The 20070-nt window shown below is 46.6% G+C and overlaps 1 protein-coding gene across 5 annotated transcripts in view; it reads right to left on the reverse strand.

The window, feature by feature from the left end:
• The window catches only part of SPTAN1 (spectrin alpha, non-erythrocytic 1), a 61640-nt gene that overhangs the window by 40709 nt on the left and 861 nt on the right, over window positions 1–20070 (reverse strand). For all 5 annotated transcript variants that reach the window (XM_081238231.1, XM_081238230.1, XM_081238229.1 and 2 more), the window contains exons 2-9: window positions 10397–10636; window positions 9291–9416; window positions 4867–5007; window positions 4501–4647; window positions 2811–2944; window positions 2503–2647; window positions 2271–2425; window positions 1448–1583 (exon numbers count right to left, since the gene is read on the reverse strand). In XM_081238231.1, the coding sequence (XP_081094357.1) occupies window positions 1448–1583; window positions 2271–2425; window positions 2503–2647; window positions 2811–2944; window positions 4501–4647; window positions 4867–5007; window positions 9291–9416; window positions 10397–10633 (1221 nt within the window). In that variant the 5' untranslated portion in view covers window positions 10634–10636. The remainder of the gene's footprint in view (window positions 1–1447; window positions 1584–2270; window positions 2426–2502; window positions 2648–2810; window positions 2945–4500; window positions 4648–4866; window positions 5008–9290; window positions 9417–10396; window positions 10637–20070) is intronic.

Genomic DNA, 20070 nt, shown 5'->3' on the forward strand with positions numbered 1-20070 from the left:
AGTTGTGGCACATGGGCTCAGTAGTTGTGGCTCGTGGGCTCTAGAGCACAGGCTTAGTAGCTGTGGTGCACGGGATTAGTTGCTGTGCAGCATATGGGATCTTCCCAGATCAGGGCTGGAACCTGTGTCTCCTGCATTGGTAGGCAGATTCTTAACCACTGCGCCACCAGGGAAGTACTGCCAGATGGATTTGTTTATGATTTTATAATACCTGGTAGGGTGAGTCCCTCCCCTGTTCTTCATAATTATCTCAGCTGTTTTTTTATTTTTTTTTCTTCCAAGTTAATTTTAAAATCATCTTGTCGGGCTTCCCCGGTGGCACAGTGGTTGAGAATCCGCCTGCCAATGCAGGGGACACGGGTTTGATCCCTGGTCTGGGAAGATCCCACATGCTGCGGAGCAACTAAGCTCGTGTGCCACAACTACTGAGCCTGTGTTCTAGAGCCCATGAGCCACAGCTACTGAGCCCGCGTGCTGCAACTACTGAAGCCCGCGTGCCTAGAGCCCGTGCTCCACAATGAGAAGCCACTGTAGTGAGAAGCCCGTGCACCGCAACAAAGAGTAGTCCCCGCTCGCCGCAACTAGAGAAAAGCCCGCGTGCAGCAACGAAGACCCAACACAGCCAAAAAAAAAAAAAAATCATCTTGTCTCATTCTAGAAATAAAGGCCTTCGCCTGGAATTGCACTGAATGTATAAATCTTGGGGAGAATTTGTACCTTTATAAGAGATCATTCCATCCCTGCCCATCCCTTTATTCAGTGTTTCTTTTCTTCCATCAAAACTTTACAGCTTTCTCCACAGATGTCTTATACAACTTCTGTTAGATTTATTCCCAAGTATCTTATATTTTCCGATGCAATTATAAGTAGTATTTTTAAAAATTACGCTTCTAACTGCTGCTAGTGCAGAGGGGCTTATCTGACTTTTGTATGTTAATTTTTTATATCTAGCACCTCTCAGAAGACCTATAGTAATAATAATTTTTAAAATCTTGTTTAACAGTGTTTTCCAGAATTTCTTAGCCACAGAAACCCCTTCTTCTTAAGGTAAAGCCTATTACGATCTCATAAAACTAGTTTCCCATGGATGTTCCCTGGGGAAATAGCAGATCATGAAATTTAAATTCACTCAAACCAACGATGAAATTCAGCATTTAAACAAAGACACTGTTTAAGGTGGCACAGGACACACGTGCAAAACAGTAGCACCTCCACCTTGCCAGAGCTTGGCCCTTTGCTTTTACGAACCATAGTTATTCTCCTGACATGTAACTCCCTTAACCATCTATTAGAAGCAGGTAAAGCAAGTCTCCAAAGGCAAAACCAGCCACAATCCCTATGGTGAGAGCATGAGCAAGGTTTCAGCCACTTCCGGCTGTAAGTGACAGTTACAGTGACGCCCTGTTAAGCTCATGGCTTTACTTCTGGAAGACCCTGGAGACCTTACCTTGTGCTCCTGATGCCTATCCAGCAGGGCTTCGGCCCCAGCCACGTCGTTGGCAAGTTCATCTGCATTGATGAGGGCTTTCATCTCAGTGACCCAGCTGGTAAGGTCTCTGAAGTCAGCAAGGAAGCGTTGAAGCCTGGGAAACCAAAGGTCAATGAGGAGAGGTCTCCAGGGGAGGCCCCAGATGGAAGATGCCGCCCTAGAGCTCTGACTTCACGTCCTCCAACGTGTAACGCACCATACAAACTCTAGCCCTTGGAAACATGGGACTCTTTCAATCTAGACTATTAAAGGAAAGCAGAAGAAGGCTGAGATCAAGCCTTTAAAATTTAGGTTCTGTCCATCACTATAATTCCCCAAGCTTGTCCCTTATTTTCAACTTCCTTGTCACTCCCCAGTTCAACCCTTAGTTATTAGTAAGAAGCATTCTCTCCCTTTCAATCCTTGATTTACTCAATTTTAACAGAGTATTTCACATGACGCTCAGATTGCTAAAGAGATTATTTCCATTTCTATTGGTTCTAACACAGTGATATGGGATGGAAAAAAGATATGTATAAAGTTATAAATATTGTGTGTGTATACACAAACACTACAAAGTTTCCAGTCTCCAAATATAACACAGAAATATATTAATATACAATATAAAAATATATAACAAATACAGTAAGAAAAAGTCACCTGCCTTTTCTTACTAGAGCAAAGCTGTCAAGCTATACAGAAGGTTTCTCAGCAGAGACCATCAACTCGGCCTTCCTCTCGCCTCTAAAACAAAAGCCCCCTGGTGCGGGCTGCGGGGGGGGCCCTGGAGGAGCATTTCTACCTGTAGGAATCGTTGAGACGAGCGTGTCTCTCTGCGGCCAGCGTGCGGATCTGCTCCCAGTTGGTGATCAGCTCCTCTCGCTTCACTTGGATCTGGGTGGCGCTCAGAGGGTGGGACTGCTGCAGGCGGTCGGCCTCGGCGCACAGGGCTTTGACCTGCAGACACACTCTGTCAGGGCTGCTCTCCTGACCGGGCGAACTCAATTATAGAGTCAGCTGCCTTCAAAACCCACCTTGTCCTCCAACGCAGCGAGATCTCTCTCCAAACCCTCGTGTTTCCGAAGCAGAGCCTGGACGCTGGCCAGGTCCCGGCCAAAATCATCAGAGGCCATTAACTGTTCCTTCTCCTTAATCCAGCTGATGGTCTCGTCCACATCCCTACAGCACAGAGGCACCTGTTAATCCACAGTTACGACGTCCATCTGGGACTGGGACGCCACGCGGGGCCAAGACCCAGTCAGCCCCACATCTTCCTAGACTGGCCCTGGGCCTTGCCACGCCCCCCGGGAGACCCCTTCCCGCAAGCCCCTCAGCTCGGTACCTGTTAAAGCGCTGAACCTCGGCTGCCCCGAACAGCTTCCCCTGCCGCTGGAGGGCCAGTCCCTTCAGCCGCTGCCAGGCTGCATTCACCTCATCCTGCTTCGTCTTGATGAGCTCCTCCTCGGGGTGCTGCTCCTGAGCCAGGAAGGGCAGAGACTGCACTCAGACCTCTGGCCCCACCAACTGCCCGCCTGGCCTTGGCTCCCTGACGCGGCCGCCTCAGCAAACCTTACTGTTCTAAAGAAACACTGGGGCTTCCCTGGTGGCGCAGTGGTTGAGGGTCCGCCTGCCGATGCAGGGGACACGGGTTCGTGCCCCGGTCCGGGAAGAACCCACATGCCACGGGGCGGCTGGGCCCGTGAGCCATGGCCGCTGAGCCTGCGCGTCCGGAGCCTGTGCTCCACAACGGGAGAGGCCACAACAGTGAGAGGCCCGCGTACCGCAAAAAAAAAAAAAGAAACACTGGCTGTTTGTGTGGAATGAAGAGAAGCTCATTCAAAAAGAGCTTCCATTTCTTGCTCTATAAAAAGGCGAGAGCCATTCTCTGCGCCCTGGAGCCGTGGGGCGAGTCTCTTTCTGTGCATCAGCACCAAACCCCCTGTGTTAAGGCCCTTCAGCTGCACCTCTGTGGTGGCCTCGTCAACGCACCGCTCGCCCCAGCTGCTCCAAAGTTCACTTTTTCAAATGTCACGAGGCTATTAATAAGCATTCCTGCCCAGACACATGGTTTTCCAGGTCTGTTCCTGACTTCAGACTGGAGATATTCCTTTCAAAGTATCCTTCCCCACGAACCACATTCTGTCTTGTTTAAATAAAAATAACATGTAATCAGGTGAAGCACCTCCGGGTTGCGGGATCCACCTGTGAGATCTCGGGCCTGGCCTGCCTGCTCTCCTCAGCACAGCCCTGGGACGGCCCAGGATTCCGGGGGCAGCTCACCCGCCACTTGGAACGGTGAGATTACATCTGAGGAATGCTGGCTCTGGATCCAAAAGGGAACAAGTACCGGCCCCGAAGGATCTACATACATAAAATGTGTACCCCGCCGCCCAAATCAAGGTTTCCCTAAAGCAGAAACTCCCGAGTTCATCCGACTCGATGTCTCCGGAGCCCTGTGGTAGCAGGTGAGAATAAAGCGGCAGTGACGGGACCGCACATGCATGCAACTGGGAGGGGCTGCCCCACTCCCCTCTTAATGGCTTCCGAGCTCCCGGCGGAGAGCCAATCATCACAGGGCTCCCCAGGCTCCCGGGAGCCCAGGGAAGCTCCGACTCAAAAAGGAAGGGAAGAGCGATCAGGCAGTGGTGGACGTCTGCCAAGCCTACGAAGCTCTCACCACCACACCCTGGTCTGAGAAACCCCGACACCCAGCTTCAGCCGCCCAATGAAAGCTTCAGCCATACCTGAAAGTGGGCGAAGGAAACAGATCAAAGGAAGTCTGCCCTTCCTGCCCACGGCCACAAGTTAAAAAGCATTTTCCAATTTAGGAGTGATCAGTATTGCCGCCTTACTCAGACCTAAACAGAACTCTTAGACATGCTTACCCAAACCTGCTCACTCAGAAATCAGGGGCCCAATCAAAGCTTCTCTTCTGGAGAAGTTAATATAATGACGGTACATTATGTTAATGTTAAAGTAAAGGAAGTTGCCGTGACGACACTGTGAGAAGCCCACAGCGCTTCCCTGTTTACCTGAACGAGCTTCGCGGCGAACTGGTTCACTTCATTCACTCTTTCTTCGTGGGCTGCCATGTCTGTTTGAAACTCTTCAAATTTCTTCTGTAAAACCTCCACATGCTCCAGGTCCTGGCCCAGCTCCTCAGAAGTCACAATTGCTTCCTATTCAGGGACCACAACAGAGCCAGAGTCACCAAAAAACACTTGGGAACAATGGCTTCCAGAACCCCATCACGAAATGGGCCCTGAAGGGGCCGCGGCAGCTTCGACAGACGCGGTTTTCTGTGTGCCGCTCTGCCGGCTCTCAGCTGCAGACGTGGAGGGGTCTCGTCCCCCTCTTCCCTCAAGGCCTCCCCAGCACACCTTCCTTCTCAAACGTACCTTGTCGTTGATCCAGTCCATCACGTCCTCACATTCTCGTAAGAACTGCACCAGCTTCTGGGCCTGCAGTAGCTTGATTCCTTTCTCCCGCATCTTCTCCAGAAGTAATTCCCATTGGCGGTGCAGCTCCATCAAACGAGTCTGGAGGTTAAAGAGCCCAAGCCCACAGGTCACAACCATTTCTGTGGGGTCTGGCTCCTCCACAGAGTTCCAGCAAGTTAGAAACCTCACAGGGCTCTGGACAAGTCTTTTTAAAAAGATAGATAATCCCTACACTGAGGGGAAATTGTAAAGTTAACTGAGAATAGGAAAATGCATACACTTCACAGTGGTTTGGTAGGTCTTAAAGTACAAAATAACTGACCTTTTGTAGGTAGATGTATTCTAGTTTATGCCAAGGAATTTACTATTATTTTATAATTATCAGTTATTATTGATATCACATTATTTAGGTAATGTTTTTAGTTATATTAACTGTTAAACTATTACAGTGGGATTTCTAGGTCAGAAGACTGTTGGGGAAGGAAAGATGAGGTGTGATCGTGCAACCACAGCAGGAATCACTGAAGTGTGTGTTCTGAATTCACGGAGGTAAAGGGGAGAAAACAAGAGGTCCCATAGGCATCATACGTGTAAAGAAATAACTATGAGGCACAAGTAAAGAGGAAAGCCTTAGTGTAAAGGTAAAAAGATGGGGTCCTGAAACACAATCAGCTACCAAAGAGGATGCCTGGCAGAAGCTGTTTTGGTGCTTCGTGAAAAGTTGCAGCTTGTGGTACATACAGTACATCCCAAGTGAGGTTTACATCAAGCTGCGCCCAGGTGGCAGCCACAGGCCCAAACAGTCACTTCCCAGCATTTTGGGTTCTCACAGCACAGTCCTAGTAAGGACTCGTCAAGAACTAGGGGGATTGTCATCAATTCACGCTTAGGCGGTGCAGTCTGGCATTCGAACCCAATCTCCAGGTGTTGCTTATGCCCACCCAAGATACTGGGAGTTTCTGTACAACACAGACAGAAACAAGTGACACAAACACAAACACTCCCAGGAGAGATACCTGGGATCCACCCATCGTTGAGATGCCACTCTCCGCAAACTGAAAGGCTGAAAGCCACGGGATAGTCAACATGGGTGGATTCTCTTAGGAGCAAGTACTGGTGGTTCATTTGAAAGGAGAAAGCACTGGGAGGAAAATAAAGGCTCACACAATTCACTTCCACCACTACAATCACTCCCATCGCTGATGGTTCAAACCGGAGTCCACCACGGAGAAGGAAGTGAAAGGCATTCCCAGGCAAGGGGGAAAAGGCAACCAACAGCAAGTCAATACTCCACCTACTCGGATGTGGGAGCCAATGTGGGTGGCGGTCACTATGGGGCGCCACGCCGTCCGGTACGGTGTGAAAGTCTAAACCGGTGACAGACAGGTTATCCAGGACACAAACAGTCTTCACACCCCACCCACCTTCCTCTAGGTAAATGTTGCCTGCCAAACTAAGCTACTGAGTTACTGGGCCAGGTCATTTACCAGGACAGGATGACCGTGGGACCTGGGAGCACGAACGCAGGAATTAAATGAGAACCCTTTGCTTTTTTTTTTTTTAATTTTTTGGCCGTACCGCGCTGCATACGGGATCTTGGTTCCCTGACCAGGGATCGAACCCGCGCCCCCTACAGTGGAAGCATGGAGTCGTAACCACTGGACCGCCAGGGAACTCCCCCCTTTGCTCAAATTAAAATGAGGCCTCAGAAGGCTCAAGAAAATCCTCACCTACAGGTCAGCCGTCTGTCTCTCACAAATCTCATTTCCATACCCTCGAGGGAAGAACCGGGGCCAGGCCTGTTCCAGGATTGGAACAACTTTCCCACTCCCAGTACGTCTCCTCTTGTCAATACTGCAGTTTTGACAGAGGCCAGTTTCACAAGCTTGCTGGTGTCTGAGAGCGTGAGTGGGCAGGGAGGCAGGTGCGCTTAGGGAACGCGTGGACAGCCAGCAGGGTGGAGGAGAATCCTGGCTGGCTCAGGCAAAGTTCTCAACAGGGGCCTGAGCGAGCAGCAGCAGCTTTCAGAGAAGCAGTTGGGGGAAAAGAAAGGAGAGCTGATAGGAATGAAACTCGGGCTGGGAAAATAAAGTGAACAACTGTAACTAAAGAAAGGAGTAGATTGAAACACGGGTTCTGTCACCTATGAGCTGTGGGAACCTGAGCAAGTTGCTCAAAATTCCCTGAGCCTCAGCTTCTACCCTTCTATACTATGGCTACCTTGCAAGCTTCTTGTGAAGATTAGAGATAACGTATGTAAAAGTCCTAGCAAAGTGTTTGCACATAAATAGCTATTAATAGCTTCTCAACAAATAGTAGCTAACAGTAGTTTCAATTTTTTTTTTGATAAATTTATTTAATTTTGGCTGCATTGGGTCTTTGTTGCTGCACGCGGGCTTTCTCTAGTTGCGGCGAGTGGGGGCTACTGTTCGTTGCGGTGCGCGGGCTTCTCATTGCAGTGGCTTCTCGTTGTGAAGCACAGGCCCTAGAGGCGCGTGGGCTTCAGCAGTTGTGGTGCATGGGCTCAGTAGTTGTGGCTCGCGGGCTCTAGAGTGCAGGCTCAGTAGTTGTGGCGCACGGGCTTAGTTGCTCCGTGGCATGTGGGATCTTCCTGGACCAGGGCTTGAACCCGTGTCCCCTGCATTGGCAGGTGGATTCTTAACCACTGCACCACCAGGGAAGTCCCTCAAATGCTGCTTTAATAAGATCTCTAAACAGGGAAGAGACACTTCATCTATTTCTCATATTCCCCGTCTGTAACCTAGTTAAACTAATACAGAGCAGCTGAATCAGCAAATCGGCACTCTGGCTGATTTCATTTACAGTAAGACTATATACGAAAGAGTGGGGAAATGAGCAGACGCATCTTTGTACTTTCTTGGCCGCGCCACGCGGCATGCGGGATCTTAGTTCCCCAACCAGGGATCAAACCCACGCCCCCTGCAGTGGAAGCACAAAGTCTTAACCACCGGACCACCAGGGAAGTCCCACGTCTTTGTATTTAATTGCAGAGACACGTATTATATTGCCTGCATGGGTTGAATGTAGTAATTAAATAGTTGGCATATAGCATTTAGAATTTACTTTTACTGCCTGTTTACAATCATTACTAGTAATAGTTTTTATTAATAATAAGCTTAAGGATAATTGCAAGTCTTCAGTATAAGACTGCAGAGTATACTAGAGCAAAAGAGACACAGTAAGTATTTACTAGACCAGAAGCTAAGGGAATGAAATCCCTGTGGATGTTCCACTGTGGATCTCAGGGCACAGCAGAGGATGAAACATTTCTAGCCGGGGCTTAAGAACGTGGCTTCGGGGCTTCCCTGGTGGCGCAGTGGTTGGGAGTCCGCCTGCCGATACAGGGGACACGGGTTCGTGCCCCGGTCTGGGAAGATCCCACATGCCGCGGAGCGGCTGGGCCCGTGAGCCATGGCTGCTGAGCCTGTGCATCCGGAGCCTGTGCTCTGCAAGGGGAGAGGCCACAACAGTGAGAGGCCCGCCTACCGCAAAAAAAAAAACGTGGCTTCCATCTTAGTCTTTGGGACTGACTCGACAGGTCAAGGACTGAAAAGGCTGGTCCCTTAATGGAACGAGACTTTGGATGACAAAGAACAAAACACAAAGACAGATAAGAAGGAAATCAAAGACAGATGAGAGCATCCAGTTATGAGAAACTAAGCATGCACACTTCATCCTAAAGAGGCTTGTTTGCCCTTAATACCTTGGTATTGGAAATGTTAAACAAAACAGAGAAAGACCAATTATTGCCCCTGCCTCGACAAATGGCACCCAAACAAGCCAGACCAAGTTTGAGGACTCCTGCTTCAAAGCAAGCTACATCGCCACGGTCACCGACCAACAGGTACCACACGTCACTCCTCACAGCTGGGCCTTTAACAGGCTTGCTGACCAGACCTCAGGAAATCCCTCCTGGGGCAAGGCACCAAGATCCAGAGAGCAAGCTTCCCAACAGAGAACTTTATAGTGTCTGTGATTAATCCTATTTATCTTTGTGTCCTAATTCCTAAATTCGCCAATTTCACTAATATGCTCTCCCATCCAATTACCATCTGAAAATGTTAAAAGTTTAATATATGCAGTCTTCTTTAAAGTGTAATTGCATCCTAATTTGTTCTACAAAAAGAACATTAATTTCCTTACTGGGTACACAAACGCTTGTTTATAGACATACTGAATCATCATATTACAAAAGCAGGAGTTGGGTAACTCCATCAGGATACTTCACGAATTCCTTTAAAATTTAAAGCTAGAAAAATCTATCTTTTTAGGAACCCAAATTTACATGTAAGCGTTAATCCACATTCCTCTACCAACCAGAGAGAGGAAGGCCATCCACACCAGGCACTGCTCTTACTCACCCTGATGGTTTCAGATGCAAAGTGCCCTTCTGAGATCATGAGGTTGCCAGTTTCATCCAGCTTCACAATGGCTCCCGAGTTGGCCTGCACCTCAGCTTCAAAGGCTTGATGCTTCTGCAGCTTGCCCTGTCGGTGGACCGCGAAATGAGCCATACGTGCTCCTCGGCACGCGTCGTTCCGCCCCCAGCTCCCTATTATTCCTCCGCTATTGCATCCCACTCCCTCTCTCTATGGACGCCTCACTCAGCCTCCCAACCACCCCCCTACCGGTTCAATTACTCAAATGCTCTGCCTGCATCCACACTTGCCCTCTGAAAGCTTGGCCATTGAGGACCACAACTTCGCAGACGGCAAGATGCTACAAAATATCATCATTTTCTTGTGTATCAGGAAATTAGCTTTTATGGACATCCAATGCCTTTTAGAAATACAGAACCACACTGAGAGCCTTCTTAGCATGTAGTGTTTACCTCTGACTAATCCATTCACATTCATTCATGACATGACTTTTTTTGAGCTTGCTTTAGAAGCCATACTCTTTGATTGATGTAATACATTCCATTTCTCAATACCTCTCTTTACTCACATGCTGAGCTGGGCAGGGCCTGCACCTAAACCAGCGTTCATCATTTTCTCTTCTCAGATGACTCTGGCATAGTAAAAGAACCATGGGTACAACCACTGTCCCACTTGCTAAAAAAAAAGTCTTTCACGAAAATCAACAAGAAGAGAGGCTTTTTTTTAAAAAAAAAAAACAGCTATACAAATTTTCACCAGCAACAACACTCTTAGCACACCTTTCTCAAAAATACATATTCCAAGAGATCAAACCAGACCCTCCCTGAAACATGATGAAGGATCACCAAGGGTTGTAAGGCAGTGGATTGAGAACCGTCAGCTTAAAGCATCCACAGAAGATAAGTTAAAACCTGCAGGATCCCACATTCACGCTCACTGATACAATCACTAAGGGCTTTTCAGAACAGTGAGTGAGTCCTTCCTTATGTCGGATCTACATTCCGTCTCTCAAGGTCCTAATGAGGTCTGTATAAATTTTGGGCAAAGACATTTGAGCTCTAGAGTTTTGGCAGGCACCTCAGACACACCTGCAGGTTGGTTGGGTCTTTATAGTTCTCATCAGATGCAATCTGAAGTTTCTCCTGAATCCATTTCTCCAGCTCCTCCGCATCTCTCTGGAAAAACTGGAATCGGTACGAATCTTCAAGCTTCTGGCGCCTGAGCGTCGAAAGCTCCTTGAAGCGGTGGTACCTGTCCAGGACTTGCTGCCTCCGCTCCTGGATGTCCTCTGCTGTCTCCAGCACTTTGACCCCGCTTGGGTCCATTTTCTGAAAAGACAGAAAGTCCTGAAGTAAGCACAGGACACCAAAATAGACTTAATGGCATTAGCCTCTTGGAAGGAAATGAAGAATGATGAGAGCCCAAGCAGACAAATGAATGGAAAGTGGTCCCTTCTCGGGAGCTACCAGTGAAGCCCAGGCCCCATTCCCTCGTAAAAAATGGCTGCCCAAGTGGGCCCCTCAGAGGATGTCTCACCAACACTGCAATGAGACCAGGAGAGAAATGTGAAGGGGAGGACTATGGTTTACACTCTCAATTCTCCAGAGCCTTGAGCATTCAAAGGAAACACCAACTTTGGAGCTCAAAGCATTACTGAGAAATCCATTCAACAGTCCTTTCATCTGGTCTGTGCATTTCATGGTGTGGAGATTAGAAAACATTTACTCTTAATTCAGCTTTTCTATCTTTCTAGATCTCAGCCTGTTATTCATTGAAGAAAAGGGAATGATTATCAAGTAACTTGAGTCTTTTTTTTCTTTAATTAATTTATTTTTGGGGGCTGCATTGGGTTTTCACTGTTGCGTGTGGGCTTTTCTCTAGTTGTGGTAAGCGGAGGCTACTCTTCGTTGCGGCGTGCGGGCCTCTCGTTGCTGTAGCTTTTCTTGATGTGGAGCACGGGCTCTAGGTGCGTGGGCTTCAGTAGTTGCGGCCCGTGAGCTTCAGTAGTTGTGGCTCACGGGCTCTAGAGCGCACACTCAGTAGTTGTGGCGCACGGGCTTAGTTGCTCCACGGCATGTGGGATCTTCCCGGACCAGGTCTCGAACCCGTGTCCCCTGCATTGGCGGGTGGATTCCTAACCACTGCACCACCAGGGAAGGCCAGTAACTGAGTCTTTAACATCAAAATCCAATAGAATTTACCTAAGGTAGTGGATTTCTCAGTCACCCCAAAAAGCCAATCCTACAATCTCCTTCAGGCTGGGCAATGAACAGGCTTTGCTTCATCTGAATGCACAAAATTAAAAGAAAATCACAGCATGTCTTAAAAAAAAAAAGGTGTGGTGAAAGATTTATCCTACCTGACTCTTACCTGCTCCAGTTAACAACAAACACAGGCTAATTGAGTAGGTGGTGCTTCCCCATATCACTCAATCCACCCCAACTTTAAACTCTCAGATCTGGACAGTTTCACCAGCCTTTAATGTCAAAAAGAAAATCTGACCTATTTATGGGACAAACCCAGAATACGCTACCTGCTCTTCTCTCAGGAATAAGCCATTTTATCCCCTAACCAAGGAAGGACCCACAGAAGGAAACAGGTACACACTAATGACAAACAGCATGTAAATTTGTCAGTAACATGGGACCTTGTAGGAGCTGCCTTCCCTCTCTGTGTCTCAATTTCCCAGAATGACTAAAAACACCAGTCGAAAATGAGATGGTCCCAAGACCCTTCTAACTTTAAAATTACATTCTACAGAGAAGAGTCTGTGACCTGGTAAAAAAGCAGACCAGATAGGCTTTATGGTCTCTCCAGCTCTTGTTCCATAATTTATAAAAGATATAAAAACTGTGCTGCCCAGGAAACATATTTGACAGTTCCTCCCGTTACCCTGTTCGCCTGGCCCAGCCGATGGGAAAGGGTAAGCTGGCTAAGGATTAGGTCTGGAGGCCACTGTGTGCCCCCCACTCCCTGCCCCCATCCAGCTGTGAGATACACAACACTGCTAAGCTCGGGGCAAAGTTTCCAGCTCTTCAGAGAGAAAAGCAGCTTTAAGAGGTGTCAAGAAAAGTATCGACTGCACCTAACCAACTCTGAGGCCTATCTTTTCTATGAAGAGACCTAGCTTCCTAGGGAGAGAACGCGAGGGGATTTTAGCCCTATCACCATTCCTTCCAAATTACTCTCCACACGTTAACCAGTTATCTTTATTGGTTTTCTCCCACAAAGTCCAATGTATCTGTTGGACTGTAACAAGAAACATATTCTTTGCCACGTCATTCCCGTGCTTTAAAACCTTTCATCACTCCCTTCTGAGAGAGGAAAGAATCTACCTCTTTAGTTGAACCGTCCAACCTGGCCCAGCACACCTGACTGGTATGTCTGACCCATGCATGCCCCATACCCTCTTGGCACAGAGAAATACTCTCTTCCCAAACACATGATTCTCTCTAAAGACTCCAAGTCAGCTGCTCAGGCTTCCTTTGCCCAGAATGTTCTGTCTCTCCTCTGTCCGGACAACTCCCATTCATGTCTCCATAGGAGGTGAAATGAGGAAGCTGTAGGGATCTGGCCTCCTTACCAAGCTGGACTCAAGGCTCCTTCCCTCCCTCCTTCTCTGATTTAATCACATTTTTCTGTAGATTTACAAAGCACTTGCACATACTTCTCACGGTATAATGAGACTGAGCAATGTAATCTTTGTTGTTGTGTCCCGATTTCTTTTTCTTTTTTTTTTTTTAAGATTTTTTTGATGTGGACCATTTTTAAAGTCTTTATTGAATTTGTTACAATGCTGCTTCTGTTCTCCATTTTGGTTTCTGGCCACAAGATCTTAGCTCGCTGATGCCCCACATTGGAAGGCGTAGTCTTAACCACTGGACCACCAGGGAAGTCCCAATTGTATCCCGATGTCTAGCAGACAGATGTCATTAACAAATGTTTGTCTGAGTGCTGGAGAAGCAGCCCTGAGCTCCTCTGTGAAGGGTGGAGAGCGCTCAGTAGTCCACCCCAGTTTCATTCCTGTATCGTCAAACTGGAATTCTGGCCAGGTAACAGCTAGATTTCGTGGCTGAATGAACAGCTGGAATGTGCTGACTGAAGCTACACAACGGGGTGTCAACCTAATGACCAGACCTGAATTACTGAGCTTGGGTGGCCCACACCCGGATAACTGTTCTTTTCACGCTGGCAGGGTGGGACCTTGGGGAAATCAAGTTCAAGAAGGTACAGTTTTGTATCATCAATAGATTGCCGTGTCTGAAAAAAATAGTTTCTATTCTTAAAATGGGCTTCAAGAGAGTCCTTAAAGCCAAAAACTGAGGGTAACCTTGACAAAGGAAACGTCTGTTAAGAACAGGGCAGTTCTGGTTTACGCTGCCGCCCTAGGACATCAGCCTCTTTGGGATCCCTGACAAGAATCACTACCGGATCTGGCCACATTCACCTGCGTGTCCTGCTCCAGGCATACCTTACATCAAACTCCCTCATCAACCCCAAGTTACAGGCCCAGGGCAGGTCCACTTCCCAAACCAGAAAGTTCCCTCTGGCCAAAATGTTCTCTTCTCCCCCACTCCCAGCTCGACCATTAATACCATTCAAACCCCTCCAAGTCTAAAGCAACTACGCTGTCCTCTCTGCTGCCCTGAATCAGAAGCCCTCACTCCCTCTCTGGCCCCCTTAGAGCAACATCACGTCACATTCTGCCACGTGATCACTGTCTTCTCCCTGCGTTTTTGTAAGTTCTTTAGGGAACTGAGAGTCCCTAAGGGACTATAAAGGAGCCCTGATCTTACCCTCTGACCACAGAACTCAGCACGCATTTAGAGTCAATTACACTCTGAGCTTAGAAATAGAGAAATCGTTGTCACTTCATTATTAAGTGGTCAGGAGACAAAAGATCATCTAATAAGCAAGTTGTAGAGCTAGGGTGACCCAGGACGCTACGGTTCCCAGACCAGCAGGCTAGAACCGGTGATTCTTACCATGATCGGAGCCGACACACTCTTTATTAAAGGCTGTTCAGTTATTTATTAACTCCCTTTACTACCTCTTATCTTTTCCATTCCCACTTGAGGGGGGAAAAAAGGGGGGGAGGAGCATATATGAATTATTTTAAAAAATCAAAATTAATTTTTTTAAGATCGAGTCTTCTTAAAGTTAGTAAACAATTAGTGTTAAGAATAATTTAGATACTTCCTTTGCTCTCATCTCTCCGGAAACAGTTAGGTGGAGAAACAGTAGGAAACTGTGTGTCTAATTTGCTTGCTTATAAACTTTCCAAGGAATGTATAGCTAGTCATGCATGTAACAACAGCTCCACTGTATATGCTGCCTTCCTACACCATGCCTCAGTCTTTAGATTAATGTCTATGGTGTTTGTCCTGACGCCCCAGATGAAAGGATTCACTGCATTTCCTTTAGCTGCCACTGAAATCTCTCAACAATCACATTCGGAAGCATCCCTTTCTGATGAAAAAAGAATTCCCAGCATAACAATACTGAGAAGCTCCCCCCTGAGCAAGCCCCTCGGCCTGGGCTCCGCTCGCTGATCCGACCCACCAATCCAGGGAGACGGTCCAGCGAGGCCCTGCTGAAATGAACCAACCTAAAAGGCCCTCTTTGTCACCCCAGTGAAGTAGAACAAGTCAATTCTATACCAAGTGCTTTGGTCAGGCAATAATGGACTTTTCTTTCCTGCAGCAGATCAGCTGACGCCAGGAGGTGGGAGCCTGGCCAAGTCACAACTGGCTGTCTGCAGGGAGCTGGGCATCTGAAAGTCAGCAGTGCTCTCCCACTGCTGTGGGCACTCAGAGCTTTCATTCGCGTGATTACAGGAGCCAAGGATGACAGGGTAACGGCAGTTCCTCCCCACCCCTTGTCCTGATTGGGAGCTGTCTCTATACAAGTTCCAGTTTCTCTTTGCTCCTAAATGGCTCATTTCCACAGACTACATTAAACACAGGAAAAAATCTCCTGTCTCCAATGAACTATTGCCTCCCAGAAGTGCTCTGACCTCTCACCCGAAACTCTGTGAGCGTTAGTGGAATTTTCTGGACTCTGCCTGTGTGCACCGTGTTCCCTGAGGCTGCTGCACACTGCAAGAACTCCACCCCAGGCCAGAAGTGTGCAGTTGGCTGATAGGGCGGCCTCCACAGAGAATGCCCTGGGCTGTTCCCAGCCTTAATGGGATTAACACCTTCTGAGAGCTAGAAAGGAAGACTCTGGGAAATGTGCCATTAAAAAAAAAAAAAAAAAAAAAAAATCTCCAACCATACCAGCCTATCTATCTATTCCACTAACTGCCTAAAAACCGCGAAGGAGCCAAATTCCAATACAGCAATCAACTGCTTATCTCACCTCTGATTTTGTCAATCAGGTCTATGTTTGTGGCTAATGAAGGAGGGGAGACGAAGGGCTAAATGTACTCTCTGTTTAAGGACAGCTTCCCATTTAAGGGAACTGAAGAAAAAAGGTCGTATTTTGGCAAATAATTATTAGAGAAGACTGGCTATTTTTACATGCTGCTGCAATGCAGCAGTCAGAATGTTAGCTGCATCATTCAGCAAGTAATGTGAATTGAGCCCAGAGGATAAAACAGGAATTACAACCATGTCCTCTATTGTAATAAATAAAAAGAACTTGTCAGCATTCTTACAATACAGCTAGATCTCTGAGAAGAAAGCCAAGATATGAACCTTGGCTAGAAAGTTCTGGTTTAATCCAAAGTCATGCACGAGAATGACTCCTCATAACCAACACCAACTTATACACATTATCAATGGAAAATGATTCCTATAAAAGAAGCTAGCCATTAATTAATATCTTTGTCTTCTTGACAACCGCCGACAGACAGCTGTTCGAGGCAGTTCTTGCTATGTACTTAGGGAAGTTTTTAAAGCCTTACCCTCATCCACAGAAGCTATAAGACCACTGAGCAAGGGGAGGTGTCTGTCTCCGGAGGGCGGGCGGGGAGAGGCAGTGGGTGGGAAGGACACTGTTAAGCAACAGGAAAGACTGTGGAGACACTTTCAAACCAAAGGTCAAATGCTTCCAACTCTGCTCACTTGGCACCTGCAGGGAGTGAGTAGCTTAGGACACCCTCACGCAGATCCTGGACAGCGGGAGAATTCACTAGTCAAGAGTTTCCCTCTGGAACCTCAGAAGAGAGTAAAACTGTCATGAAGACAAGAGGAGTGCCTATTTGGAAACAAAGGTCTGGGAGTGCTGACATCTTAGCGAGCTGAATGTGGCAGACAGGGGCGTTTGGAACACTGCAAGATGAATTCAGACCTCAGGCAGGACATCAGATATATTGTTTTGCAGGGAAAGGGATTTTCAGGACTAACAGGATGAAGAGAGCATTTGGCTCTATGGAAAAATTCATAAACATCACCCAGAGCAAAATGTCAGAGGAACCATCCATCAGTTCTGTTTTTCTTGCTTAGTCAGAGCCCAAAGGTGCAGAAGCAACAATGCCCTTTTTCCCTGGCTTAGAAAGCCAGCACAGTTTACATTTCCAAAGCAGGAGAACTACATCCACGGATGCGGAAGGGCTCCCGGAGAACAAAGCCCCAAAGAATTGGTGAGCACCATAAAATCTGACGCCAACTGATTCTCAGATTAAGTGAATTAAGTCAAAACCAGCTCGGCTGCAGATTTTAGTGGTAGACCTGAGGGTAAGCAAAGAGGTAAATAATATATAAGTTAAGAATTTTAACCATGGAAAAACCAGAAATATTTTTGCTTAAACCACATTCCAATCAGGATTGTAGATCTGCACGTCAGCCTTCAAATTGATTAATTCATTTCAACTTGTTAGCAGGATTCTGCAGAGGTGAGCAGGGATTTAGCTTAAAGAAGCAAAAGATTCATACTGCACTGCATCAAAATCCAGAAACGCCAAGCAAGGTTGAGAAAACTTACTTCTGAATGCCTCCCAAACACTACCTTGCTGCTACTTACCTTTTATAACCTGTAAAATCCAGATGAGAGGTGTTTAAGTGCAAAATATTGTTACTGAGATTCAAAACAGGAAAAGGTACAACGTGCCCATTTTTAAAAAACCTTGTTTAAGCAATTAACCAAAGGGCTTGCCTCGGATTTATCACCCATAATCACTAGAAATTTGCAGAGCTTATATTTCTGCTTATGGGATATCAAGACATTAATTTTAAGCATTTTTCTTTCTGAAAAAGGTCCAAGTTAGCAAACACTTAAAAATTGTACACAAATAAAAACATGGGTAGTGAGCTTTTTTATAAACAAGAAAATCCAAGTTCCATTTCATTGTAAGGATTGTGGCAAAAAACGTAAATCCATGGAAACAGGAAACAGACCCAAGTTTACAATATTTGTCAAACTGAAAAACACGATTTTTACATGTTTTCAGATTACTTTTTCTAAATATCTATGTGTTTAGTCCCTTGGTTTTTAAGAACCAAGTAACCATCAATAAAAAAAATTAGCAAACAGCACATGCAGACACCAGTAGGGTGATAAGAAATTAATATATTCATGCCTTAAAGAGAGGAAGGTAAAAAAACAAAGGCTTTGGAAATTTTAGAATAAATCTACTAAGACTTTTGTTCATGTAACATCAAAGAAAACAAACAAAAGCCCAAACCCTAACCAATTTGCTTAACAGGTCATGCAGGCAGGGTGTTTTCCCCCTGCTCTTTGGGTCATTCAACCTCTTTGACACATATGAGTCTTCACTGCAAGCCAGGCAAAACCGAAAAGGTAACACATTTCCTGCATGCTGGTCAAATACCTGGACTCTGCGTTTACGAAACGGTGACAACATGATGGAGAAATGTGGCGTCTGAAGAGGGCGGGCGAAGAGCGAGATAACAAGCTTCTAAGAGCAAACTGAACACGATAATTTCACAATGAAGAAAACAGATCTTTAAAAATATGTGAATACAGTTAAAAATCAAATTTCAGCTATTTTCCCAGCGCCCTTCTCATTCTACAGAGCTTCAAAACCAGGAATTGAAAATGCAGAAAGAACCAAGGTTTTCTGGTCTGAGCAGATGTGCTGCCTTGGCCACGTCATACCCTCTTCTGGGTCTCAGTTTCCCAATTTTCAAATAATCCTGAATACTACTAAATATCCCTTTTCTAGACGTGCACTCCCCCAATCCACGTTCCGATACATTAGCTGAGATTCCCAGCGCTAGATGATTTCTGTACCCCCTTCCATTCAGTAATAAAATAGCATAATTTTGTGAAGTCATCAGAAACAAGAACGAACTCAAGCTACAAAGATCGAACTTGGGCCTAGTTTACTGGGACACTTCCTTCACAAAATACTATTTCCTGTTCAAAACCCATACAAGAGGAGTATGCAAACGAGGTGGAAGGGAAGGACAAACGCAGCTGCTCCTGCCCACCGGCCCCAAGCCATCAGTTCTGTGGGCCTCGTCTGCATTCCTGGAGTCGGCATTTGCCATCAGGGTGCTGCATTCTTCTACCTACTCCGACCACAGCCGATGGGCTGCAGCAGACCCACCGCACGCCTAGCAGAGTCCTCGCATAGCCCACGGAGGATTGATTACGAGGCCGGATTCGTGCCCACTGCCCTTAGCGGAGGTTCAGCAATGACAGGACTGTGGATTACTCCTGACACCCACTTCTCAGCATCTGCAGTCGCCCCCCCACCGCCGCCCCCGCGCCCAAGGGAAGAAGGCAGGTAAAGGAAAAGCAGAGGAAAGCTTAACCCAGGGAACCAAAAGATATACTTTAAAACAGCTCTCCCCACCTAAACCTGTTCATGAGATTGCTTGACAAGCTCATATTGTGAGCCTGTGACGTATCAGGTTGCTAATTATTCGATTCCTACAAACGCCCTGCCAAAGACCAAAAGCATATCGGAGAATGTTACCCAGCTGACCGTTTACTGCAGGTCTGCCTCACACCTGTGCAGCAGAGAGCAAATCCACCTTCTGAGTCTCGGCTCTCCATCTAGGTCCCTGGATAACAGCTAACACACTTTGAGGGTCCCTTTGAGTAATACTGGCCCAGTTACTAAAAAGGCTTACTGTTAATTTCCTGCACAGAGGCCCTTACTGCAGCACGTTTTTATTTTCCTGCCGCACATTTTTAAAACTCGGACTTCAATTTGACCTTCCAAAAGCTGACATGAGCTGCAGACAAAAGGGGAAATACATGACTAGTCTGATGAGTTGGAACCTTGGCTCGATGGCTTCATACAGCTGAGTGTTCCCACCGCTTTTCTTCAGGTTTTCTGTTTCCTGGCTGCAGACACTCCCACCCTTCCATCTTTGACACATTCTGTTTTAGTTAAGTACAATTGCTATGACGACGCAATTTCTCAACACATTCTGAAAATATTTCATATGGTCTCTCTTCTCTTCTTCCCTAACAGCCATCATGGTAAGTTTTTCTAAAATACCATGATGAAGACAGAACAAAGGGCCTACATAGTTTAGGATCTATTACACAAAAGAGATTTGACAAGGTGTTGGCCAGTTCAAGCATCATCTCAACCCAGCTTCCTGAGCTATTCAAGCTTTTAATTTAAAACATATTCAACCCATAACCTTGACAAGCCCTTTGTTTAAAATACATTTTAACCCAGTACTTCAGAGACTTTTAAAAGCAATTTTCTTTGGGAAGCATCTAATGAAATTCGCAGGGACCGCTTTCAAACAAAAGGCTGCTCTATCATTCAACACCGGCATGGCTGTAAAATTTTTGACAAATAATAATGTCCTTGACTCGAAAGACCCGGTCTCGG

The sequence above is a fragment of the Mesoplodon bidens genome (assembly GCF_964165515.1).
Source record: "Mesoplodon bidens genome assembly, chromosome: 6".
NCBI classification, from domain to species: domain Eukaryota; kingdom Metazoa; phylum Chordata; class Mammalia; order Artiodactyla; family Ziphiidae; genus Mesoplodon; species Mesoplodon bidens.